Source organism: Mustelus asterias, chromosome 8 (assembly GCF_964213995.1).
Source record: "Mustelus asterias chromosome 8, sMusAst1.hap1.1, whole genome shotgun sequence".
Lineage (NCBI taxonomy): Eukaryota > Metazoa > Chordata > Chondrichthyes > Carcharhiniformes > Triakidae > Mustelus > Mustelus asterias.
In genome coordinates this window covers 74,298,039-74,324,770 of record NC_135808.1, presented here as the reverse complement: position 1 = coordinate 74,324,770, position 26,732 = coordinate 74,298,039, and the positions used below count along the sequence as shown (strand labels likewise).

The 26,732-nt window shown below is 42.7% G+C and overlaps 1 protein-coding gene across 3 annotated transcripts in view; it reads left to right on the top strand.

Annotated features, from left to right (window-relative positions):
* The window catches only part of stxbp3 (syntaxin binding protein 3), a 51,763-nt gene that overhangs the window by 3,366 nt on the left and 21,665 nt on the right, over positions 1–26,732 (top strand). Inside the window, exons 1-6 of one of the 3 annotated variants that reach the window (XM_078218204.1) lie at positions 3,598–3,609; positions 7,859–7,908; positions 11,398–11,479; positions 13,629–13,705; positions 18,349–18,427; positions 21,611–21,711. In XM_078218204.1, coding sequence (XP_078074330.1) covers positions 7,888–7,908; positions 11,398–11,479; positions 13,629–13,705; positions 18,349–18,427; positions 21,611–21,711 — 360 coding nt within the window. In that variant the 5' untranslated portion in view covers positions 3,598–3,609; positions 7,859–7,887. Of the gene's footprint in view, positions 1–3,597; positions 3,610–6,394; positions 6,459–7,858; positions 7,909–11,397; positions 11,480–13,628; positions 13,706–18,348; positions 18,428–21,610; positions 21,712–26,732 lie in introns of those variants that run through there. The other 2 variants (XM_078218203.1, XM_078218202.1) reach the window with 2 other exon arrangements.

The window sequence follows — 26,732 nt, the reverse complement described above, 5'->3', positions numbered from 1 at the left end:
ACCCCCCCCCCCCTCCCATGCTGGGTTGTGAGTGACCCCCCCCCCCCCTCCCATGCTGGGTTGTGAGTGACCCCCCCCCTCCCATGCTGGGTTGTGAGTGACCCCCCCCCCCTCCCATGCTGGGTTGTGAGTGACCCCCCCCCCCCCCCACCTCCCATGCTGGGTTGTGAGTGACCCCCCCCCCCCCTCCCATGCTGGGTTGTGAGTGACCCCCCCCCCCTCCCATGCTGGGTTGTGAGTGACCCCCCCCCCTCCCCATGCTGGGTTGTGAGTGACCCCCCCCTCCCATGCTGGGTTGTGAGTGACCCCCCCCCTCCCATGCTGGGTTGTGAGTGACCCCCCCCCTCCCATGCTGGGTTGTGAGTGACCCCCCCCCCCCCCATGCTGGGTTGTGAGTGACCGCTCCCCCCCATGCTGGGTTGTGTGACCCCCCCCCCCCATGCTGGGTTGAGTGACCCCCCTCTCCCCCCCCCCCCCCCATGCTGGGTTGTGAGTGACCCCCCCTCCCCCCCCCATGCTGGGTTGTGAGTGACCCCCCCCTCCCCCCCCATGCTGGGTTGTGAGTGACCCCCCCTCCCCCCCCATGCTGGGCTGTGAGTGACCCCCCCCTCCATGCTGGGTTGTGAGTGACCCCCCCCTCCATGCTGGGTTGTGAGTGACCCCCCCCTCCATGCTGGGTTGTGAGTGACCCCCCCCTCCATGCTGGGTTGTGAGTGACCCCCCCCCCAATGCTGGGTTGTGAGTGACCCCCCCCCCATGCTGTGTTGTGAGTGACCCCCCCCCCCCCAATGCTGTGTTGTGAGTGACCCCCCCCCCCCCCCCCCAATGCTGTGTTGTGAGTGACCCCCCCCCCCCCAATGCTGGGTTGTGAGTGACCCCCCCCCCAATGCTGGGTTGTGAGTGACCCCCCCCCCAATGCTGGGTTGTGAGTGACCCCCCCCCCCCCCATGCTGGGTTCTGAGTGACCCCGCCCCCCCCCCCCCCAATGCTGGGTTCTGAGTGACCCCGCCCCCCCCCCCATGCTGGGTTCTGAGTGACCCCCCCCCCCCCCCTCCATGCTGGGTTCTGAGTGACCCCCCCCCATGCTGGGTTCTGAGTGACCCCCCCCCCCCAATGCTGTGTTGGGGGTGACCCCCCCTTCCATGCTAGGTTGTGAGTCCTCCCCCCTCTTCCCCCACCCCCCCCCCCCCCGCCCCCCAATGCTCAGTTGTGAGTGATTTCTCCCCCCCCCCCCCCCCCGGGCTAGGTTGTGATGCCCACCCCCTTTTTCTAGGTTGTGATTCCCCCCCATGCGAGGTTGTGATGCTCCCCAGTTCTGAATAGCATGAAGACACGTATTGTCTGGAATTTTCCTACCCAGTAATTAGAATTTGGGAGAGGTTCTGGAAGACACTGAGATTATGCTCTAAAAAGATTAGGTTAAGGGAGAAAATTGGCAGGAAGAGAAAGATGATGAGAGGTTTTTTTCTCTCTGGCCAATTTTCAGCCTCAATTCCACATTTCCCATCTCGAACATAGGAACATAGTTTTGGAATAGCCGGTTCAACCATTTAGGACTGAGTTGAGAAATTTCTTTACCATGAGGCTTGTGAATCTTTGGAATTTTCTACTATAAGGCTGTGGATACTGAACATTTTCAGAGCTAAATTGGTTTTGAGTTTTGGACTGTGGAGAAATCAAAGGATATCGGACCAGATGGGAAAAGTGGAATTGAGGCTGAAAATTGGCCATAATCTAACTGAATGGCGATGCAGGCTTGAGGGACCATATGGCCTACTTTTTCTTATGCTTTCAGGAAACAAAAATAAAATCAATAGCCTTAATTTCTCAAGGGCCTAGTTCACAGAAAACAATTCTTAGAATGTGTATAATGCTGGCAAAAGCCGTGATAGTTGGGAGTATTTACTTGTCTGGGGAAGGCGGGCCTGCTGGGTGAATATGGTCCCACAATGGTATTAGGTTATGAGCAGTGACAAGGGAACGGTGATGTATATTCAAATCTGGATGGGTAACTTTGGAGTACTCTTCAGAGGTGATGATATTCTCATGATCGTGCTAAGACTCTTGGCCAAGTTGCAGGGCTCGGAGGTGCTGGTAAAATAATCTGGTGAGTTGTTGTAGCGCATCCCGTTTACAGTCCAGAAGTTGCTAATGTGCTCGTGGCTGTGGGGTGTTGATGAAGTGGTCTGTTGTGTTCTGGGTAGGGTTGAGCATTTTGTATATTGATGCAGTTGCACCATTGGACAAGTGTTCGGTATCCAGTCCCGTTCCTGACTTGAGTATTGCAGATGCTGGAGGGACTTTGACTGGTGCAGAGCATCCTGCTGCCGTAGCGATGACATGCCTGCTTCAGTTCCGTTTCTGGTGCTGGTAACCTCGAGGAATTTGATGTGAGGGATTGTGAAGCTGCTGAAGATCAAAGCGATCTTCTGGCAGATGGTCATTACTTAAATGCTGAGTTGCGCAATAGTTGTGTGCCTTAAGGATGTTCTCCAAATCTGACATGGTTGCATCATTATTAAAGTAGTTGCAAGTGGAGCCAAGCACTATAAAATCATCAGTGGGCAGCTTTACTCTGATGTTATAAATGGAGGAAAGTTTTTTTTTAAGCAAGCATAGGTGAGATAACAGCACTGTCCTGACGAGCCCTTGTAGTGATCTCCTGGGCCTGTGATGATTGCCCTTCAACAACTATCCGCCATCTCCCTTTGAGTCACCAATGACTCCAACCATTATTGACCCTTGGCTCATTATCAACTTCAGCTTTGCCAGGACTCCTTGGTGCCATACAGAGTCAAATACTGATCTGCTGTTAAGGGCAACACCATTCATCTTTCTTCTGGAAGTCAGCTCTTTTGTTTGTGACTGTGTGGAGTTGTTTAGAACCAACTGGTTCTGTCAGAGCGTGAACTGAGCACTGGGGAGCAGGTTATTGGTGATGGCTCTAATCTTCCATCATTTTTCTTGTATTTATAAGAAGCTGACTAGTAATCATATTATATTTAATAGAACATGAATAGTAACCACATCATATTTATCCTGATTTTTGGGGGCAGGACATACGTGGGCAATCTTCCACATTGTCAGGTAGATGCCAGCGTTGTAACTAAACTGGGAGAGCTTGGCCAAGGAATGAATAGTTCTGGCGGGCTAGATTGTAGCACTACAGCCAGAGTGTTGTCAGGATCCATAGCCTTCACTGTATCTAATGCAGTCAGCCACTTCTTCCTGTAATGTGAATTAATTTAGAAATATCCTGTATAGCTGCATTGTTAAAATACTAGGATACATGTTGAATATTTTTAAGAGGCACTCTTTTCGTCTTGGCAGGCACTTTTAACTGTTAGGTATTTAACTGTTAGTAACTGAATAACTGTTAGGTATTTAACTGTTAGTAACTGAATAAGAATGGTTCGATCAAGCAGACGCAGCATGGATTCATGAAGGGAAAGTCGTGTTTGACGAATCTACTGGACTTTTATGAAGATGTCACTAGTGCGGTTGACAGAGGGGAACCGGTGGATGTGGTGTTTTTAGATTTCCAGAAGGCGTTCGATAAGGTGCCTCACAAAAGGTTGCTGCAGAAGATTGGGGTACACGGAGTTAGGGGTAAGGTGTTGGTGTGGATTGGGGATTGGCTATCTAACAGGAAGCAGAGAGTTGGGATAAATGGGTGCTTTTCTGGTTGGCAGTTGGTGACCAGTGGCGTGCCGCAGGGATCGGTGCTGGGGCCTCAATTGTTTACCATTTACATAGATGATCTGGAGGAGGGGACTGAATCTAGGGTATTCAAGTTTGCTGATGACACGAAGGTGAGTGGGAAAGCGAATTGCGTGGAGGACGCGGAAAGTCTGCAGAGAGATTTGGATAGGCTGAGCGAGTGGGCGAGGATCTGGCAGATGGAATATAACGTTAGCAAATGTGAGGTTATCCACTTTGGAAGAAATAATAGTAAATTGGAGTATTATTTAAATGGAGAAAAATTACATCGTGCGACTGTGCAGAGGGACCTGGGGATCCTTGTGCACGAATCGCAAAAACTCAGTCTGCAGGTGCAGCAGGTGATCAAGAAGGCGAATGGAATGTTGGCCTTTATCGCGAGGGGGATAGAATATAAAAGCAGGGAGGTCTTGCTGCAACTGTACAAGGCACTGGTGAGGCCGCAACTGGAGTACTGTGTGCAGTTTTGGTCCCCTTATTTGCGAAAGGATATATTGGCCTTGGAGGGAGTGCAGAGAAGGTTCACCAGGTTGATACCGGAGATGAGGGGTGTAGCTTATGAGGAGAGATTAAACAGATTGGGTCTGTACTCGGAGTTTAGAAGGATGAGGGGTGATCTTATAGAGACATATAAGATAATGAAGGGGCTGGATAGGGTAGAGGTGGAGAGATTCTTTCCACTTAGAAGGGAAACCAGAACTAGAGGGCACAGCCTCAAAATAAGGGGGGGCCGGTTCAGAACAGAGTTGAGGGGGAACTTCTTCTCTCAGAGGGTAGTGAATCTCTGGAATTCTCTGCCCATTGAAGTGGTGGAGGCTTCCTCGTTGAAGATGTTTAAATCACGGGTAGATAGTTTTCTGATCGATAAGGGAATTAGGGGATATGGGGAGCAGGCGGGTAAGTGGAACTGATTCGCTTCAGATCAGCCATGATCTTGTTGAATGGCGGGGCAGGCTCGAAGGGCCAGATGGCCTACTCCTGCTCCTATTTCTTATGTTCTTATGTTCTTATGTATTGTTATTGCAATGATGCTTTTTTGCAACACAACATTGTTGAGTATTTATGAAATGATTTTGATTTTAACTTATGATTTTGATTTTAATGTGAAATGATTTTGATTTATGAAGTGATTTTGATTTTGATTTATGAAATAATTTTGACCTTGTAAACTCCATTGTTCTGTTCAGTACAAATTTGTTACATAAGTATTTCTACCAGCATTGGAAACTAAAGGCGTCTGTGCACAGTGATTCTAGCAGTAAATCAATTCTGATAACTTGATTCTGCGTTAAGGGATGCAATGTACCATCCATTTGTAGAGGCTGAAGTCAGTTGTGTATATGATATTAATAGGTTGAGGTGCCAACATAATAATAGACACTATAAATTTAGATCAGAAAATGTAACTAATCTACTGTACATACATCATATGTTACTTTTCCTCTTAAGAGTGTCCCGTTGATGAGTTAACTAGGAATTGTTGTGGCATTTTATAGACAGAGTTAACATTTTTAAAATACCAAAAGGAGATTTAGCTTTGTGTTGGGTAGAATGTGAACAGGTTTGAGCACAGGTTTCAGATAAATGGAATGATCATTTAAAATCACACTCTGGGGATAACAGCTGATCTTCTTCTGAAATACACTGAAGAAAGGGACTGCGAGACACCAGTCAGCAATCACATGCAACATCTTCGTATGCTGGTTACCCTAGCTCCAGTGTGTGGCCAGTTTCAGGAAAGGCTGGACAAATTGCTCCAGGACAGTCCACAAGACAGTCGTGCACATTCCAGAAAATGCATGTCTGTTTGTATCTAACCTAGCCTGTCATGCCCTAATACAAACGTATTAATTGGGAGCAAGAGTAGGCCATTCAGCCCTCTGAGCTGGTTCCGGCATCTGTTAAGATCATGCCTGATCTGATTGTGGCCTCAACTTTCCTGACTACCCTCTATCACCTTTGTCAGTCAAGAATCTGTCCAATTCAACCTTAAAAATATTCAGTGACCCTGCCTCCACTGCTCTCTGTGGATAAGAATTCCACAGACTAAAAGAATCTTCTCATCTCTGTTTTAACGGCAGACCCTTTATTTTTAAACTGTGACCCTAGTTCTAGTCTATCCCATAAGGGATAGGCTATCCCATAAGGGAAAACACCCTTTCAGCATCCACCCTGTCAAGTTCCTTAAGGATCTTGTATGTTTTAATATGATCACCCCCTCATTCCCCTAAACCTCAATGGATATAGGCCCAATCTCTCCAACCTTTCCTCATAAAATAATGTTGGCCTTCCTCATGGGCTTATCAAGTCCATTTGTCCAGACGATTGAAGCACACTAGTTAATACTTGCTGTTCCACAGGCTAACAAGCCCCTGAGAAAATAACACTTCTTGACAGTCAGTCTGACATGCTTTCAGGCCTTGCTGTCAGTATACACTCTGAATATGCCATCCAAATTGATCTTAATAATTAAAAATAACATTAGTCATATATTCTGAGTCTACATTTTTCTATTCTAATGCTCCAAATGCTTCCAAAAGGTGTAAATTTAATGAACATTGTCTGTCATCGACTGGATGGATTGAAGAGCCTCTTTCTGTGCCATAATGCCTCCATGAACAGCTTTACTGGATATAATAGACCAGGACACAAGAACCGGAACTGGAATAGGCTATTCAGCCCTTCTAAGTACTTTTTAAATCCAATGAGGGTTTCCACTTCTATCACCATCTCAGGCAGTGAGTTTCAAATCCCCATTCTCCTCTGGGTGAAAACAAAATCTCTAAATTCTCTTCTGATTATCCTGTCAATTACTTTAACCCTCTGCCCCCTGGTTATTGACTTCTGTGAAGATAGGCCCTTCTTTTCTGTTATACCTAAGCCCCTCAATTTTCTGCACCTCAATTAAATCTCTCGCCGTCTTCGCTGCTCCAGAGAAAACAGCACCGGCCTATCCAATTTTAACATTTTCCTCACCTGACAACATGTTCATAAATTCCCACTCTACCCCCCCTCTTGAGCGATCATATCCTTCCTATAATTTGGTAATGCACTAATCAAACGATTAAACGCATACCTGTTAAAACATCTGTGTTTCTCCATCAAAGTGAATTATGCAAGTAGGAAAATGTGCCATTCTATCATGTGTGTTTGTGAATTTTATCAGCGTAATAAAATGGTGATTTATGTTCATACAGCAGTGATTGGAAATTGCTTCTCAGTCCTTTCCCATGTTCAGTGTCTGTCAGATTGAGAGACCCCAAGATGGAATTTGTCATAAATAAATTAGGCTGCCCTAATAATTTTATACAGTTCATCGGAAGTCTTTGTATTATCGAGAAATTTTAGCTCGGCTACTGTAAATATTTTAGAATGGAAAAAATGCAGAACAGAATATGGCCACTGTAAATACTGGAATTCATAGCAATTATGTCATAATTTAAGACATTGATGTTGATGAATCTTCTTTCCACGATTAATTACAATCAAAAATCATAAAAACAGTTCCACTGTCTCATCACTAATTGTATCAATTGTATTTAAAGATAAGTATCAACTTTTACCTAATGTTTGCATAAGGTAAGTGTTGAATATTGTGACTAGCTTTAACTTTCTCATGAATAATTTTACTCCTTACATTGAATTTCCTTCTGTTTAACACCCACATTATTTAATCTCAAGTTATTTTCAACGATTGGGATTTTAACCTCTTGAGACAAGAGAAGCTCTTCTGCACTAAAGATAAATTGGGTAAACAGTACGATAAATTGCAAATTTCTTTGCATTTTTGATGACCTAACGTTTTTCACTAAATAGGCAACATGATCATCCAAGGTTATTAAAAGGTCATCCAAAATAATCTTTTGAACTGCATGGGAACTAGTCACTTCTGGTGTGATTCACCATATATTGAGGATTGCAGGTAAACAGTGGGCAACTGTAGGACTTGGGTTAAAAGTGATCTTCTAGAAATGAAGACCAGACTGTGATTCCAGAAAATGTTGATTTATAAATCTGTGCTGAAATATGATGGTATTGAAAATGGGTTTAGAACCACCTTCTACCATCCAGAACCCAGTTAATGAATCACATTTCTATTTGATGAAGAAAGTTTGAATTCCATTTTTCTTTCTTGCAGAGATCAAGAAACTTGTGATAGATGACTGCATGAGAGAAGGAGAATGGAAGGTCTGGCAAGTTCTTGATTACGGCATATTGCAATTGATTCAATGTTTAACATATTTGATGAATAGTTTAGCATTTTTTAAAAGAGAAGGTCGTTGAAGGTCATGGGCAGCATGGTGGCACGGTTAGTACTGCTGCCTCACAGCGCCAAGGACCCGGGTTCGATTCCGGCTTGGGTCACTGTCTGTGTGGAGTTTGCTCGTTCTCTCCGTGTCTGCGAGGGTTTCCTCCAGGTGCTCCGATTTCCCCTCACAATGTGAAAGATGTGCTAGTGCATTAGCCGTGCTAAATTCTTCCTCAGTGTACACTTCCCAGTGCCTTGGTAAAGCAGCCAGCATAATTAAGGACTCCACGCACCCCGGACATTCTCTCTTCCACCTCCATCCTTCGGGAAAAAGATACAAAAGTCTGAGGTCACGTACCAACCGACTCAAGAACAGCTTCATGCCTGCTTGAATGGACCTACCTTGCATTAAGTTGATCTTTCTCTACACCCTAGCTATGACTGTAACACTACATTCTGCACTCTCTCGTTTCCTTCTCTATGAACGGTATGTTTTGTCTGTATAGCGTGCAAGAAACAATACTTTTCACTATGTTAATACATGTGATAATAAATCAAATCAAAATGAACAGGCGCTGGAATGTGGCGACTAGGGAATTTTCACAGTAACTTCATTGCATTGTTCATGTAAGCCTACTTGTGACACAAATAAATAAACTTTAAAACTGGAGACTTCATCAATCAATGTCTGCTGACTCTGGTATGCCAGCCATGCAGCATGACGGCATGAATTGATGTAATTTAAATTCCATTTCCTTCACTTTGCTGCATTTAAAATATCTGCTGTGTTGAACGAGGACGGGGAAACTATTTCCAGTCAGCCACTCCTGTGTGCAGCTCAAATGGCTCGTTGAGAGCAGTGGTGGAAAAAAGGCTGCCCTTTCCTCCCTTTTTGCAAGTGGAAGATGTGTGGCTAAAATGGAGATAAAACAACTGGTTGGAAACTTTATTCTCAAAGAAAGGCTTGTGCATTGAAAAAATAGTAATAAGTGCAGGGCACTATATATTTTGAATGAAGGGGGAGATCCACAATACACTTATTACTATCTACTGTGTGTATACCAACAACACAACAAATACCAACTGCACATCAGAAGAGACTGTGTTGATACCCTTATCAAATGTGATATTGAAGGAGGAACTATTCATCTGTGAGGCTACAAGGATCATCACTGATTTATCTAAACCCAGTAGTGTATGAATTCAATTTTGGTTGGTACAAATATACTTGTAATGTCCAAATTTGTATGGATTACAAATGTTGGGATAAATTTTATACCAAATGAAAACATTTGTGTAAATAAATAAAAAAAACTTAAATTCAGCATACTTTTTTTTAAACCAGTAAACTCACACAGCAAAATGCTAGCAAATAATTGTTGGCAGGTTAACAGATCTAACAGATCACAGCTGTTCAAGAACAAATTGCCTGCAGTAGTTTAAACTTCATAATTTGATTGTACCATGCACCTGACTAACAATGATTCTTGTACTGCACACTACTGCTGAGATTGTTTCTTAACACTTTCAGCTTTAAATTTTCTTCCTTTAGATCTCCTTTTATTCTCTATTCAAAATGCACTAATATTTATAACATAAAAACAATAAAAATAGAAAATGCTGGTAATACTCAGCGTGCCAGGCAGCAGCTGTGGGGAGAGAAACAGAGAGCTGAAAAATCTGGGGGTGTGGATGGCATCTCCTCTCTCCTCCGAGGGCCAAGTGTGACTTCCACCTCTTATTGCTGCTGGATGATCCAGTTGGCCGTCAGTCCCAGCAGCACCAGAAAAGCATCAGTGGCTTCTGGTAAAGAAAGGGCCTTGGCCTGGGTCCCCAGACTAGGTAAGTCCGGGTCTTGGGCTGGAAGAGTTTGGTAGGCTGGGGGGAGGGATTGGGTAGGAAGGAACGGGGCTTCAACCTAAAGAGAGGGCAAAGGGCAACTTCTGAAGAGCAATCCCTCCCTTGAGGTGAAAAATTGGGCTTCCTGCTGCCCACATCAAATGTTTTATAGCGTGGGCAGTGTATAATCAGGGTCAATAGGCTTGATAACAAGCTGAATTGACCCTGGATTGTTTATTTAAATATGGCGACAGGCTGCCAATTTTGTTGTCTTCCTGTCCCCTGTATTTAGGGAGATGAGATTAGGGGTGGTGGGAAGTTGGTGGGACGGATGCCCACACCTTTTTCCGTTTCCGCCCTCCCATTTTACATGTTCCCCCCACCCTTTGGGAACGTGCCCACCAGGGGCAGATAACCTTCAGTCCAGAGTTCACGTTTCAGGACAATGATTAGTCATTTTTGTCCTTCTCTCTCCACAGATGCTGCCTGTCCTGCTGTGTGTTTCCAGTATTTTCTGTTTTAAATTTCAGATTGAAAGGACCTGCAAGTATTTTGCTTTTGTTCTGGTCATTTACACCTTACTTTGTGCGAGTCATATATTAAAGATTCAGATTTTATAAGCAATTCCGAAATGGGATTGTTAGTGTTGCAATTGTACTTTTGGAACATGAAATGTTAGTGATCACACATGATCAGTTTGATCCAGTCCACCTTGATGGTTGACTTTTCTTAATTTTATATATGATAAACTTTCTGACACAAAGGTCCCTTTATCATCAATATGTTATCTGACATTTTTGACTTATAATTTTTTTTATAGAACCCCATAGTGCAGAAGGAGTCTGCACCAACCACAATCCCAGCTAGTCCCCCTGACACTAAGGAGCAATTTAGCATGGCCAATCCACCTAACCCGCAAATGTTTGGGCTGTGGGAGGAAACTAGAACACCCGGTGGAAACCCACGCAAACACGGGGAGAATGTGCTAACTCCACACAGACAATGACCCAAGCCGGGAATCGAACCTGGGTCCCTGGTGCTGTGAGGTAGCAGTGCTAACCACTGTGCCACCGTCCCTTGATGGTTAATGGAAGCCTTAGTAGCAATGCATAAATAGGCCTATATTGGCGAGCACTGGATTGTTCCTCGGTCTGTTCTAAGTTAGCTGATTTTGATTCGTGAGACAGGACTTTGTCGACCAACTCTGCGTAAACTTGGGAAGAAAATTAGGCAGGACCCCAGTGCCTGAGCCCTTCCCAGGAATTCCTGTCGGAACATTTGTGAGGGAATGTTGTGCAATCATAGGATAAGGAGAGTTATGATCCTCAACGCACCACAAGCCAACAGTCTGACAGTCCTCATTATTGAGGTACGGACATTAGAAATAGCCATTTCAAGATGCCATATTTCTGTAGAGTTACACCCAAGTGTAAGTTGATATCTGAAGAAGAGGAGAAAAAATAAATAGCCATAAAAGACTCGTGCAGTCAGAAGACAGAGTTTTTTCCAAAGAGTTTAACTTGCTGTTTATATGAACTGTTAATTTACTGAAAGTTCAGTAAACTTAAGCTGTCACTTTTCACTTGCAGATACTTATTTTGGACCATTATACCACAAAACTTCTTTCCTCTTGCTGCAAATTGTCAAATCTTATGACTGAAGGGATCAGTGGTATGTACTTGCTTTAAGAATACCTAACCTTGTAATTTTGCTATTTTAGTTGCCATTTTTGTATAAACTCGCTGGCGATATAACTCATAAAGGGGATAAAGGGGACACAGCTGTTTTAACATTGATTTTTTTTTTCCTTCTCTGTTCCTGCTTCGTTCTATATTTTTCCAATTTGTAATTTGGATCCAGGTATGTTACAGGCCTAACACTGAGTTCAGCAATCTCAGATAATAATCTTCCCCCACCTCTCCCCTTACCCCATTCTTCTGGATAGTGGCTATTTCCAATGATTTGCTGTTCCAATTTTTACCTCTATTGTTTCTTTACCGGTTCCATTACCATAGCCTTTTGTCTTTCAGTGTTGTTCTTTTTGTCATTTACACTCTTCTGCCTTCCATCCTGCCACAGACCTTCCTTCCTTGTTCTTCCCTCAGCTCTCCCGACCTTTTCTTGCCCCTACACCTGCTTAAAAATGGTTGCATTTCTAATTTCCAGTTCTGATGAAAAGCCATTAACCTGAAACATTGGGTGGGATTTTACTGCCTCGCTCGTCCTGAAACCATACAATCCTGCCCGAGGTCAACGGACCTTTCTATAGTCTGCCCATTGCCCGCTCCGATTCCCGTGGCGGGCGGGACAATTAGATTCTGGTCATTAACACTCTCTCTCTCTCTTGATAGATGCTGCCATAGCTTCTGTTTTTATTTCAGTCTTTTAATTGATCTTCTACATTCAGTTCTTCAATTCACTTATTTTACTTAGGCAGTGAAAGTTAAAAGAACTATTTTCCCTCTATATTTGGTGGCTCTCTCAGCTGCAGTAACTACCCTTGTGTCTAAGTACTTATTTCTGTCCTATCAGTAATTCTGAATGTGTCATTGGCATGTCTTGGAGTAACTTGCAGGTGATATAATAGTCTGTTTTATGCTGGAAGTATATCTGCTTATATTTAATAAATCATATTTTTAAGACACCACAAGTCAAGTTGACCTTCTTTGGGAGTGCTGCATTGTCAGTGATGATGTCCCTCAGATGGGATTTCACCTCAATCTGCCTATTGCAGTAGTGACAATATTCAGAAAAGAGCAGTAAGTTCTTCCTGTATGTTGGTCAATGTTCCTCTCTCAATCAGCATCAATGAAAATAGATTAATTTGTCATGTATGTCATTGCAGTTTGTGGGACTTTGCTGTGTGCAAAATGGCTGCAACATTTGTCCATGTAGCAAGCCATTGCTCCTCTTGGTAATTAATAGTATACAAATTGCTTTGATATATTCCTGTTATTATATAAATATCCTTCTGCCTTTCTCTCCCAGTTGTGTGAATGTTACTTTTTCCAAGCAGTCGTCTGGTTGATGTCAGTGGTTACAAATAAAATTAAAATATTTTCAATCGCTTGCGTGATGAGTTGGTCTACACTTATGAATGCAATACATTGTTCCAGTGTATTGAGATTATGTTGTGTTTACACTATCTCTGCGGGAATACAAATGTAACATTTTCTTTGGAACCTTTTGTTTTACCTTTTAAATGTGCAGTCAATATTACAGCTGCATATTAATTTGTTCCAGTCCTCCTTCCTCACTCTCTTGAAGCTGGTGATGCATGATGGAGTATGACTCTTAGGACACTGACAGTAAATGGGCACTTCTTCCAGCCAATCATTTTTCATATATGAACTTCCACAGTAAGTGTCAAAAAAGTGTTGTACTATGGGAGAGTGCCAATCCTGCCATTTCCTCCTTCCCAGTCATCATTAGTGCTAACTGGGTGTAACCTGCCTAGCACCCAGTGTCAGTCGGGGTAGGCTCCGACTCCCCCGTACCCTGAATTGGAGTAAGCAGTTAAGCAAAATGAAGGAATTGTTTGGTTGCTTTTGCGATACTGGTTGGTTCTGTAATGATGACTTTGAAACAAAACAAAATTCAGTGATAAATAGGCTCTGAAGAAGAGTCATATTTGACTCAATGTTAGCTTTGCTTTTCTCTCTCTGCACAGTTGATAACTGGATAATAGTAGCAGAGATTCAGGAGGAACAACCTGGCATTCTTCACGAGTTGTTTTGGCACATGGTTGTAAATCTGCTCATGACGTAAATGTTGCACTTGATTTTTCTCAAACCACGATCTGAAACTTCTCTCTTCACAGTTGTTGAAGACCTACACAAAAACCGTGAGCCAGTTCCAAACTCCAAGGCAGTCTACTTCATTACTCCAACAGAAAAGGTATCATTTTCTGGATAAATTAGGAAATCTCTCAGGAGGAGTTAAGCGTGCTTCTGATGCGGTCTTATAGAGCTATAACGTAGATATTTATTTTCCTTGCCTCTGAACATGGGGGTGGGGAGGAGCTTTGCTACAATCGTCTTGTAAAAACAGAAATGGAAAAGAGAAAATTGCTTTTACCAATTTGTGCGCTTAACCTTATTGCTAAACTAAATGCACCTCGACTCTGCAGTCTTGGCAGAGCTGATGCTCAATACTGTGCAGTGTTTAATGCTGAATGCACAACAGGTTTTTCTAAGCTCTGTGTGTCTATTGTGAAGTCCCTTCATAATGTAAAGATCACCTCTAATTTTCATAAACTCCAAATAATGTTGACCCAATTTACTCAGCCTGTTATTATAGCATAGCCCACTTATTGCAGGGACTAATCTAATGGACCTTCACTGTTCTGTCTCCAGCGCAAGTATATCCTTCTGTGTCCGCAATTGAGATTCCAGGATGGTGTGTTGCCTCCCTGGTGCCAGGGTCAAGGATGTCTCTGAGCGGTTGCAGGACATTCTTAAGGGGGAGGGTGAGCAACCAGAAGTCGTTGTACATATTGGTACCAACGACATAGGTAGGAAAAGGGATGAGGTCCTGAAGTGTGAATATAAAGTGCAGGACCTCAAAGGTAGTAATTTCTGGACTACTACCAGTGCCACGTGCTAGTGAGAGTAGGAATAGGAAGATTAGGCATATGAATGCATGGCTTGAGAGCTGGTGTGGGGGGCAGGGATTTAGATTTTTGAATTATTGGGATCTCTTCTGGGGAAGGGGTAACCTATTCAAGAGGGACGGGTTACACCTGAACTGGAGGGAGACTAATATCCTGGTGGGGAGATTTGCTCGAGTCACTCAGGAGGTTTTAAACTAGTTTGGCAGAGGGTTGGGACCCAAAGCAGTAGGGAGACAGAAGAGAAGGTTGAGGAAAGCACAGAAGTTAAAGAGAGCACATTAAATAGTGAAGGCAGTGTCAGTAATCCTACTACTAGACTGATCAGGCAAAAGCAAGACAGAGAGCAAGGGAAGTCCAGATTAAACTGCGTTTATTTCAATACAAGAGGCCTGATGGGCAAGGCAGATGAACTCGGGGCATGGATGGGTACATGGGACTGGGATATTATAGCAATTACTGAAACATGGCTAAAGGAAGGACAGGACTGGCAGTTCAATGTTCCAGGGTACAGATGCCATAGGAAAGATAGAATAGGAGGTAAGAGAGGAGGGGGAGTTGCACTTTTGATTAAGGAAAACATCACGGCAGTACTGAGAGGGGACATATCTGAGGGTTCTACTGAGGCTATATGGGTAGAACTGAGAAATAAGAGGGGGAAATCGCTTTGATAGGGTTGTACTATAGGCTCCCAAGTAGCCGGCGGGAAATTTGAGGAGCAAATATGTAAGGAGATTACAGAGAGCTCAAGGAAAATAAGGTGGTAATAGTAGGGGATTTTAACTTTCCCAACATTGACTGGGACAGCCGTAGTATTAGAGGCTTGGATGGAGAGAAATTTGTTGAGTATATTTGGGAGGAACTTCTCATTCAGTATGTGGATGGCCCGACTAGACAGGGGGCAAAATTGACCTCCTCTTGGTAATTAAGGAAGGGCAGCTGACAGAAATGTTAGCGAGGGATCACTTTGAGACCAGTGAACATAATTCTATTAGTTTTAAGATAGCTGTGGAGAATGATAGGTCTGGCCCAAAAGTTGAAGTTCTAAATTGGGGCAAGGCCAATTTTGATGGTATCAGGCAGGAACTTTCAACAGTTAATTGGGGGAGTCTGTGGGAAGGCAAAGGGATGGCTGGTAAGTGGCAGGCTTTCAAAAGTTTGTTAACCAGGGTTCAGGGTGAGCACATTCCTCTTAGAGTGAAGGGCAAGGCTGGTAGAAGTGGGGAACCCTGGACGACTCGGGATATTGAGGCCTTGGTCAAGAAGAAGAAGGAGGCACATGACATGCATTGGCAACTGGGATCAATTGGATCCCTTGAAGAGTATAGAGGGTGTAGGAGTAGAGTTAAGAGAGAAATCAGGAGGATAAAAAGGGGACATGAGATTGTTTTAACAGATAAGGCAAAGGAGAATCCAAAGAGCTTCTACAAATACATAAAGGCCAAAAGAGTAACTAGGGAGAGAGTAGGACCTCTTAAGAATCAACAAGATTATCCATGTGCGGATTCACAAGAGATGGGTGAGATCCTAAATGAATATTTCTCATCAGTATTCACTGTTGAGAAAAGCATGGATGTTAGGGAGTTTGGGGCAATAAATAGTGATGTCTTGAGGAGTGTACATATAACAGAGAAGGTGGTGCTAGAAGTCTTAAAGAGCATCAAGGTAGATAAATCCCCGGGACCTGATGAAGTGTATCCCAGGACATTGTGGGAGGCTAGGGAGGAAATTGCAGGTCCCCTAGCAGAGATATTTGAATCATCGATAGTCACAAGTGAGGTGCCTGAAGATTGGAGGGTGGCAAATGTTGTGCCTTTTGTGGTTAAAAAGGGCTGCAGGGAAAAGCCTGGGAACAGACCGGTGAGCCTCACATCTGCAGTGGGTAAGTTGTTAGAAGGTATTTTGAGACAGGATCTACAGGCATTTAGCGACACAAGGACTGATTAGGGACATTAACATGGCTCTGTGAGTGGAAAATCATGTTTCACAAATTTGATTGAGTTTTTTGAAGAGGTAACCAAGAAGGTAGATGAGGGCACTGTAGTTGATGTTGTCTACATGGACTTTAGCAAGGCCTTTGACAAGGTACCACATGATAGGTTGTTGCATCAGGTTACATCTCACGGGATCCAGGGTGAGGTAGCCAAATGGACACAAAATTGGCTTGATGACAGAAGCCAGAGGGTGATTTGTAGAGGGTTGTTTTTCAAACTGGAGACCTGTGACCAGCGGTGTGCCTCAGGGATCAGTGCTGGGTCCACTGTTATTTGTCATTTATATTAATGATTTGGATGAGAATTTAGTAGGCATGGTTAGTAGGTTTGCAGATGACACCAAGATTGGTGGCATAGTGGACAGTGAAGAAGGTTATCTGGGATTGCAACGGGATCTTGATCAATTGGGCCAGTAGGCTACGATTGGCAGATGGGGTTTAATTTAGAAAATGCAAGATGACGCATTTTGGTAGATCGAACCAGGGCAGGACTTACTCAGTTAATGGTAAGGTGTTGGGGAGGGTTATAGAACAGAGAGATCTAGGGGTACAGGTTCAGAGCTGCTCGAAAATGGAGTCACAGGTGGACAGAGTGGTGAAGAAGGCATTCGGGATGCTTGATTTCATTGGTCAGAACATTGAATACAGGAGTTGGGATGTCTTGTTGAAGTTGTTCAAGACATTGGTAAGGCCACACTTGGAATATTGTGTACAGTTCTGGTCACCCTATTATAGAAAGGATATTATTAAACTAGAAAGAGTGCAGAAAAGATTTACTAGGATGCTACTGGGACATGATGGTTTGAGTTATAAGGAGAGGCTGGATAGACTGGGACTTTTTTCTCTGGAGCGTAGGAGGCATAGGGGTGATCTTATAGAGGTCTATAAAATAATGAGGGGTATAGATCAGCTAGATAGTCAATATCTTTTCCCAAAGGTAGGGGAGTCTAAAACTAGAGGGCATAGGTTTAAGGTGAGAGGGGGGAGATACAAAAGGGTCCAGAGGGGCAATTTGTTTCACAGAGGGTAGAGAGTGTCTGGAACAAGCTGCCAGAGGTAGTGTAGAGGCTGGTACAATTATGTATTTTAAAAAGCGTTTAGAAAGTTACATGGGTAAGATGGGTATAGAAGGATATGGGCCAAACACGGGCAATTGGGACTAGCTTTGGGGTTTAAAAAAAAGGGGTGGCATGGACAAGTTGGGCTGAAGGGCCTGTAAACCTTTATGACTCTAAATATGGAAGCCAAAATTGCACACTGTATTCTAGGTGTGGTCACTCCAAAGCCCAGAACAATTGTAGCAAGACTTTTTTATTCTTGTACTCCAATCCCCTTGCAACGAAGACCAACTTGTTATTTGCTTTCCTAATTGCCTGCTAACTCTGTGTTCTTTTGCGACTGCACCCAAGTCTCTCTGAACATCAGCATTTACAAGTTTCATGTCTTTTAAGAATATTCTGTTTTTCTATTCTTACAAACATGAATAATCTCTCACTTTCACATATTATACTCCATCTGCCACCTATATCTCTTTGCAGCCTGTTTATGTCCTCCTCACAGCTTGTGTTCCTAACCAGCTTTGTGTTGACAGCAAATCTAGATACGTTACTCTGCTTCTTCATCTAGGTCATTAATATAGCATAACAGATTAGTATAAATAGCTAGTATTGGTTTTCTGCCCTACATTCATATGACAGATTTGTGGTGTGATTCACTATGGATGCGTGCTTGATGCAAGACTTATTTGTAGAGATGACCCTAATTGCTTGAACACGTGAGGAAAAAATAATACTGTTTAAAGCTTGTTCCAGCCCCAAGAATTAAAAAAATACTTGTCCCCTGAGTCATTTAATTAACGATGAATGAAAATTGTATTCAAGAAACTATTTGTACTTGAAAGGCAATGTTTGCAACACCATTTATTCTTTTACTTTTCAGTCAGTCACTGCTCTGATAAATGACTTCAAAAAGAAGCATTCCTACAAGTATAAGGCAGCCTACGTTTACTTCACTGATTGTAAGTAGTTTTATTGTTGTCCACTGTACTTCTCATCTAAAATAATTGCAGCACTGCACTGGATTGTCTATGTCTCAGCCCAAGCAGACCCAAACGTCCACTGTGACAAGAACAGCATGGCCTTCAAAACTTGTGCAAGTCAGTCCCAGTTTATTGGTTGAATTTTGTGGACCTGGTAGCATGTTACAGCCTCAATAGTGATTAAAACCCAAATCAGAACTCAAATCTGATCATGCCAGTAAATTGAGATACATATGCAAATGAATTTGAGTTTCAGCTTTATTTGTAGCTTTTCAGGTTCCGTGGCAGGCAACTAGCTTGGAAAGACAAACCTTCTTCACTTAAACCCATTATGCCCTAATTTTCTGGTGTCAAAGGAACAATCAACTACATTTTGGAAATGTAATATAATTTCTTTGTTTCAAATGTATAAATAGTTTTTTGTGGATGATAATAAGCATAGATATTAGAGCTTTGTGATCTCACTTGGCTAAAATTATGCTCAACTTTCTCATTGGCAATTTTGAGCAATTGTTAAACAATCAAATATTTTAAGTTTTTATGGATCAATGCGGCCCTTTGTTTTCTGCAAAACAAAAGTTTCTGTGCTTTTGCCCCCCCAAAGAAATCTGAACAAAAATGTGTAACCTTTGTTATATTTTAAAATAACTAGGATGACACAAATATGTGAGCAACATTGGAACGGAAGGTGAGGTTTGCGAATTCAGTTCTATAGACCTTGAGGTTTTGAATGAATTTAAAGTTTGTACTTCCACCAGTGATGAGTGTCCCCTCTAGGCTGTCCAGCTACGCAGCAACTCGAGAAGTTGCTGTGCAGAGTGCAGCTGCGGAAGAACAAAAATTGAAGGGCCCACACAATTAAACAAATCGATTGTACACTATTATAAAAAAATATATATATATATAATTAATATATATATATATAGAGAGAGTCTGTTGTTGATGATCATTGTGCAATGAAATTAAATATTACTGATTGTGGAAGATTGTATATAGTAGCATTATGTTCAGCAGGTACCTTTTGTTTGAAAAGGAAAATATATAACTCAATGTATTTTCTTATGAATAAAAAGGACCGCTAAACATTTAGCTGGCACATGCAGTAATTTGTATTAACAAATGAAAATTAATGTTTTTGTAGTTTTTGCAATTAACTCTTTGCATTCAGGATTTACAACTAAGCAAGACCTAGAATCATAGAATCTCGGTGGCACAGTGGTTAGCACTGCTGCTTCGCAGCGTCAGGGACTCGGGATCGATTCCTGACGTCGGGTCACTGTCTGTGTGGAGTTTGCACGTACTCCCCGTGTCTCCGGGGGGTTCCTCCAGGTGTTCCGGTTTCCTCCCACAGTTCAAAGATGCGCGGGTTAGGTTGGATTGGCCATGCTAAATTGGCCCTAGTTTCCAGGGGATTAGCAGGGTAAATATGCGGTTTTACGGGGATAGAGTGGGATTGTTGTCGGTGCAGGCTAAATGGCCTCCTTCTGTACTGTAGGGATTCTATGATTCTAAGACTTGTCATGGTTTTCTGAACTTCGTTTACGTTCATTCAGGTTTATTAAAATAAACCATAATTTGATTTGCTGCAGTGTCAATATGCTGAGTTCAGTTACACAGAGCTTTAATAAACTGCTGCACAGATTGTAAACTAGTCTTTGGGTTTTTATATATTGCAAAATATCTGTGCAAGTCCATGAGGGAACCAGGCAGCCTTTGGAGTTCATAAATATGTGGACTACAACTTCTAACTAGCAACAGTGTTGGGCTGAGGTTGGGGGAGTCACAAAGGTATTTCTTGTAGTATCTTACAAGACACCTAAGCATTCCAGATCTGAAGCGATTTTGCACATTGTTAAAACTAGAGAGCTGGACTGTCACCGATGAGACATAGGGTATATTTTGAAGCTTGTTCTTGACTCATGTAAGCATTTGATGTGTCATCTAGGATCCTTGGGGAATTGTCCAAGCAGGATACCCTGAACTAAGGGAGATGGCTTGATGGCTTAATCACATTTAAAATACATTTCTGTGGTGTGGCTTGTACCATAAAGAGCAACCTCTGAAAGGCAGTCTGTTGCCTGGTATTTGCATATTTGTTTTTGCCCATGAGCCAATTAGTTTGCTGCTCAAGTTTTTCTCGTCTTTACCCATGGTGAGGATTTGGTAAAGTGTTGCTTAAAAATAAAAATATGGTCTAATGTTTCACCAGATACACAAGTCAAAGTTTAGCCTTGTCCATTTGAGAAGATGCTGAGCTGTTGGTCTTTGTGTGGTCTATGCAAGCAGTTGGAAACTGTCTTTTTGGCACTTGTTTCAAGACCCCATCGTTTGTAGAAATGGGCTATCTTTAACAAGTCAGCATTTAGGACTTGCTTGTGTGGTGACTGAAATCTTGGTCATGTACTGCCAGACAGATGTTGCCTCCATAAATAAATTACCTGTCAATAGTGTTGGGATGAATATTTGTAACAAGGTTGAAAAGTACTAGTGCTAGCTCAAAGCCTGGAGGTACGCCTGTTATCCTTTTTGGGACTCCAAGCTGTGAGGGTTTTAACTTCGAGTGAAACCTGAAACCAAAGTCCTATCAGCAAAGGTTTCATTGCCAAGATAACCACTGCAGTACGACCAGTGACAGCTTGTGCTGTAGGCCTGTACGCTGGACCAATTTACACGAGCCAGGAATACCTGTCTTCTGCCTGGCCTGCAAGACATTGTTGATGTAGGTGATAATGTCAGCAGGTGATCAAGGCACCATGGTTTGGTCTGAAGCACGTTTGATGTACACTTCAAGGCATCACTGTCAATGAGGCAATTGTTTGAAGGATAAGCCTATATTGAGTACCCACAGCTTAGCAACAAGGTGAGGCAGCCATTTTGGTGCAAGTTGCTGCTACAGAGTTTGCACTGTACCGTATCATGGAATTGCTTTCATCCAGGATAACACTAGATAAAAATATGTCGATGTAAGGTGCTTTCAGACTGATTTTTCCTCTGAAAGCGAGATAATTCTGGGTATAGACACATTCTATGTCACTGCCTCGGTATATTGACATTCTCAGTTCAATCATGTTCATATTAAGGAATACACTTATTGAACTTTAAAGTGCAGAATGACAGATTTGCAATTTTGTTGAAATAACCTTTTTGTTTTTGAAATTTTAGATTGTCCAGATAACCTCTTCAGCCAGTTAAAGACCACGTGCTCAAAAGCCATAAAATGTTGCAAAGAAGTTAACATTTCCTTTCTTTCATATGAATCGAAGGTACTTTACAAGTATTTTTCTGCTTAAAAAATAATTTTTCTACTAAATAGCTTTAAGTGTTCAAATGTTGTGGTGCTTGTTGCAGATCACTAAACAAATCTGTTTTTGCTGATGGAAGCAGTTTAATAGCCTTTCACTTTTTACCCAAGGTGGACAACAAGGTTTCATACAATACACAAAAGCAAAATACTGCAGATGCTGGAATCTGAAACAGAAAATGCTGGAAAATCTCAGCAGGTCTGACAGCATCTGTGGGAGAGAATAGAGCCAACATTTCGAGTTTAGATAACCCTTCTTCAGCCTGCTGAGATTTTCCAGCATTTTCTGTTAAGGTTTCCTACAATACGAATCATAGAAACCCTACAGTGCAGGAAGAGGCCATTTGGCCCATCGAGCCTGCACCGGCCACAATCCCACCCAGGCCCCACCCCCATATCCCTACATGTTTACCCGCTAATCCCTCTAACCTACGCATCTCAGGACTCTAAGGGGCAATTTTTAGTATGGCCAATCAACCTAACCCGCACATCTTTGGACTGTGGGAGGAAACCGGAGCACCCGGAGGAAACCCACGCAGACACGAGGAGAATGTGCAAACTCCACACAGACAGTGACCCAAGCCGGGAATCGAACCCGGGTCCCTGGAGCTGTGAAGCAGCAGCGCTAACCACTGTGCTACCGTGCTGCCCTTATGGGTAGTGCATTGTAAAAGAAAACTTAGAGCTTTCTTTAATGCGTGTGATTTTTCTTACTTCAGTTAACACATGTTTCGTATTTGTTTTTTGTTTAGCTATTGAGATTGGGCATGCACTTGGAAGCGCAGCACATTCAGAAAATCAGTAATTAATTTGTTGTAGTTATACTGAGAATCATTATAATGTTGCATTCAAGACTTTGTGTATCATTCATTTATCATTAAGTCCTCGAACTTTAAGATAATTCCACCAAACATTTCTGCCTTTATCAGGCTATGTAATTCTTGCCATGATATTTGCTTCCTGTGCAAAAAGACTTGGCTCAGTAAATATACACTGGAATTCTACCGCCCCGTCCGCCGCAGAATCGGAGTGGACGAGGAAATGTCCATTGGCCTCGGGTGGGAATTTCCAGTCTTGCTCGAGCAAGGCCGTTAAATCCTGCTCAATATTGAGTGTACTCATATCTTAAGTACAGCCCCAGCTACTGTCAATGATTCTACTTGGTTGGCTGGTAGGAAAGATCTGACTCTTGCTTCTTTGTGTATCCATGATGCTGAAGATTAGGGTCATGCATATCTGTCCCTTTTTTTTTTGTTGGATTTCATTCCTAATGAGCTCCTTGGGAAGAATGAGAAAAAAACACAAGACCCATGGTCAATGCAAGAATTCTCTGTTTAAAATTCCTCTCCCATCCCTTCAGAAGTGATCAATTGTTATCCTGAGAATATGTTCCCTAGCTCTGGACTCTTCAGCCAAAGGAAGCAGCAACGCAGCATATACCCTGTCAAGCCCTATCATAATCTTGTGCTTTAATGCAATCTTCTGTCCATCTTCTAAACTCCAGAGTGTATAGGCTCATTCTACTTAATCTCTCGTCATAGGACAATACTCTCACCCCATGTTGTGGAGGATATCACTGAAGATGAGAGGCCATTTTTTTTCCCTTCTTCAACCAAGATGATGTAGTCTGCCAAACTTGCTGAGTGCAAGTGGCAAAAATGTGTACCATAGCCATGGTCAAGATTCAGGCTAGGCCTGCCGTCTAGATGAAAAGACAAATTTCTGGTATTTGGGATCCAGAGCTATACAGTATATGTGTGATTGGCACCAAGTTGATTTGGATGGGAAGAAAATGGTGACTGCCTCAGTTAAGCTGAGTGGAAGTATTAGGGAGGGGAAGCAGCAGTTTCCTTGGGGCAATGATAGAGGTTGGATGCAGTGCAAGCGCTTAAACTCAATTTAAGAAAAAGGGACGGAGAAGGAAATAGGGTGAATTAGAGCCAAATTCAATACAGGAAGAGAAATAAATGGAAATAAAGAATGATGAAACGAGACGGAAGAAGAATAAGAAAAAAGTCCAATATTTGAAATTTTAAAAATCACCCTCTAGAATCAATTCACTATCTGCAGGAATGACAGTTTAAATTGTTTCCTTTCCAGGTCTCTGTGATTTAGTAGGAACATAAATCTAATCATTAAAGGAATTCCAGCCCCAACTCTCTCTACTTATAGGCACTTTAATATTGTTGCTGTTTATTTGTGATGTATTTTTTTCTGTGTTTCCTGTTGTGCTGTGGACTCTGCTGGCAAACTGAACAGCTGTCATAAGTTGAAGAGTATACAATCGAGATTCTGAAGAAGTGGTGGGTGGACCCCACTTTTCACAGGGATCTCAGTTACATTCATCTAATAAATGTTCTTTTCACTTGAATCTCATGAGACATTTGGATGGGGGCAGGTAGATTTTTGTTGCCTCATCCATCTGTCTGTCAACTAGTTTCCTCAAATGAAACCACTCGATGGATTTTCAAAACGCACTTTGCCACAGACCATCCTCTCAGCTTGGAAGCGGAAGTGACCTATTATTTCTCTCTCTCGAGTCTCTGTTCAGTGGCAATCATGAGGGCTGTTGAGCAGGGTAATTTTGTCCACAGGAAAATTGGCACAAAATGGGATGAGTAGAAAAAATATTTTCTAATGCATCAATTGCTTAACAATTGGATGTTAGGCTCTTTAGCTCTCACCCATTGTACTCCCTGACCCTCTCACCCATCCATGCCACCCCCATGCTATCTCTTACCACCTCATACTTCACATGTCAACTTATGCCCTCCACCTACTCCACCCAATGCCAACCATTAACCGTCAATACCCAAAAGGTAGGATGTGGACACTGCTATAAATGGACAGCTTTGAGGTCACCAACTGCTCTTTTGCTTGGTTCTGCACATCACTAGTTTCAAGGGAGTTTACAAGTGGAAGGATAATTGCTCCATATATTGTCCAGATGTCTGATTCCTGAAAGAAACTTCTGCTAAATTATAAACTAAATGGAATGACTGAGTATTGACTCTTCCGCCACTGGAAACAGTTTTTCTTTAGTTAAACTATCTAGATCTTTCTTAGTTCTAAACACCTTCATCAAGTCTCGCCTTAGTCCTTTCTGTTCTCAGGAAGACAACCCCAGCCTCTGCAGTATATCCACATAACTGTAATCCTTCTTCAAAGAACAATGCAGCACAGGAGCAGGCCTTTCTGCCCACCAAGCCGGCGCCAATACGCGGTTTCTCTCCCTCTGTTCACCTCCCGTTCATGTGTCGCTCAAGATACACCTTGAATGTTGTTAGCATGCCTGCTTCCACGACCTCCATGGCAAAACGTTCCAGGCTCCCACCACCCTCCGTGAAAATCTTCCCCCACACGTCTCCCCTAAACTTACCATCTCTCACCTTAAACCTATGCCCTCTTGTAGTGGACCATTCCACCCTGGAAAAGAGCCTCTGACTATGCCTGTCATAATTTTGTAGACTTCTATCAGGTCGCCCCCTCAGCCCTTTAATCATTCTCGTGAATCTCGTCTGCAATCTTTCCAAAGCTTTCACGTCTTGCCACGTACGGTGTTGCAAATTGGGCACAACTCTCCACCTGGGGCTGATTCATATAGGATTCTGCATTATTTCTTGGTGTTTGTACTCAGCTAGATTTTCATGGCATCAGGAAGATTCTGTGGATCTTTCAGAATGGTGAGCGGGACCTGGATATAGAAGTCGTGCCTCCATTTACAACAGATCCAATTTTTGCCGGAGGTGGAAGGAGGATGGCTCACTCAGCAGGGCCATTTGGTCTTGGTGCTGAGTTTAAACAGACCCCATTTTGACTGTTGCAAGAGTCTAGGAGCAAGAGTAGGCTGCAATTGGGAAAAGACACCTTATTTTGACACCATGATTCCTAGTTCTAGTTTCACCTGCTGGTGGAAACAACTCCCCTGCTTCTATCTTATCTATTCCCTTCATAATCTTATATGTTTCTATAAGATCTCCCCTCATTCTTCTGAATTCCAATGAGTTTGGCCCCAGTCTATTCAGTCTCTTCTCATAAGCCAACCCTCTCAACTCCGGAATCAACCTAATGAATCTCCTCTGCCCCCACTCCAGTGCCAGTATATCCTCTCTCAAATGCTGACTCTCTCTTATTAGTCCATGCTACTCCAGGTGGCTGTTAATCATCTTCTGGATTATCCAGTGGGATTTTCTATTCCGACCTGGAGTGGGAATTGTCACAGTCAGGACAGGAAATTTGACTGACCAATCAAAGGTTTTAGGGCATGAAAATCCTGCCTGTTGTCTGAATGTGTCCCTATCACAAATGTTAAACTTACTGACCTGTAATTGCCAGGTTTATTATTTCTCCTCTTTTTGAACAATTTTGCAATTTCCCCCAGTCCTTTGACACCGCCTTTGTATCTAAGGAGGACGAGATGATTACGGCTAGTACCTTTGCAAGTTTTACCCTTTCCTCAGCAACCTAGGATGCATCCCATCTTGATCAGGTGATTTATCCATCTTGTGTACTGTTAGCCTTTCCAGTATCTCCAGTCAATCTATTTTGGTCTCCCTTGTATCCGGACAACTTTCTCGTTGCCTTGGGAATTGCACTGTCGCAAAGTAGTCACTTAATATTTCAACCATGCGTTGTGCCTTCACTAATATATCCCCAGTTTGGTTCTTAATCAGTTCCACTTCTTTTCTGTGAACTGTTTTAGTTTGCTATGTGTAAAGAAGACCTATGAGTTCTCTTTTATATTCACCACTGGTCTATTTTTGATTGTCTCATTCCCACCACCCATCCCCATTTCCTCTTTCACTTCTTTTCTGTACTTGTACTCAACCTGTTTTCCCATTGTATGGTCTATCAGATACTCCTTTTTTCTGTTTGATTGCATTATTTTAACTTTTTTAACATCTGTGTGAAGTTTAGACATTCTCCTCATGTCTGTGTGGGTTTCCTCCAGGTGCTCCAGTTTCCTCCCACAGTCCAAAGATG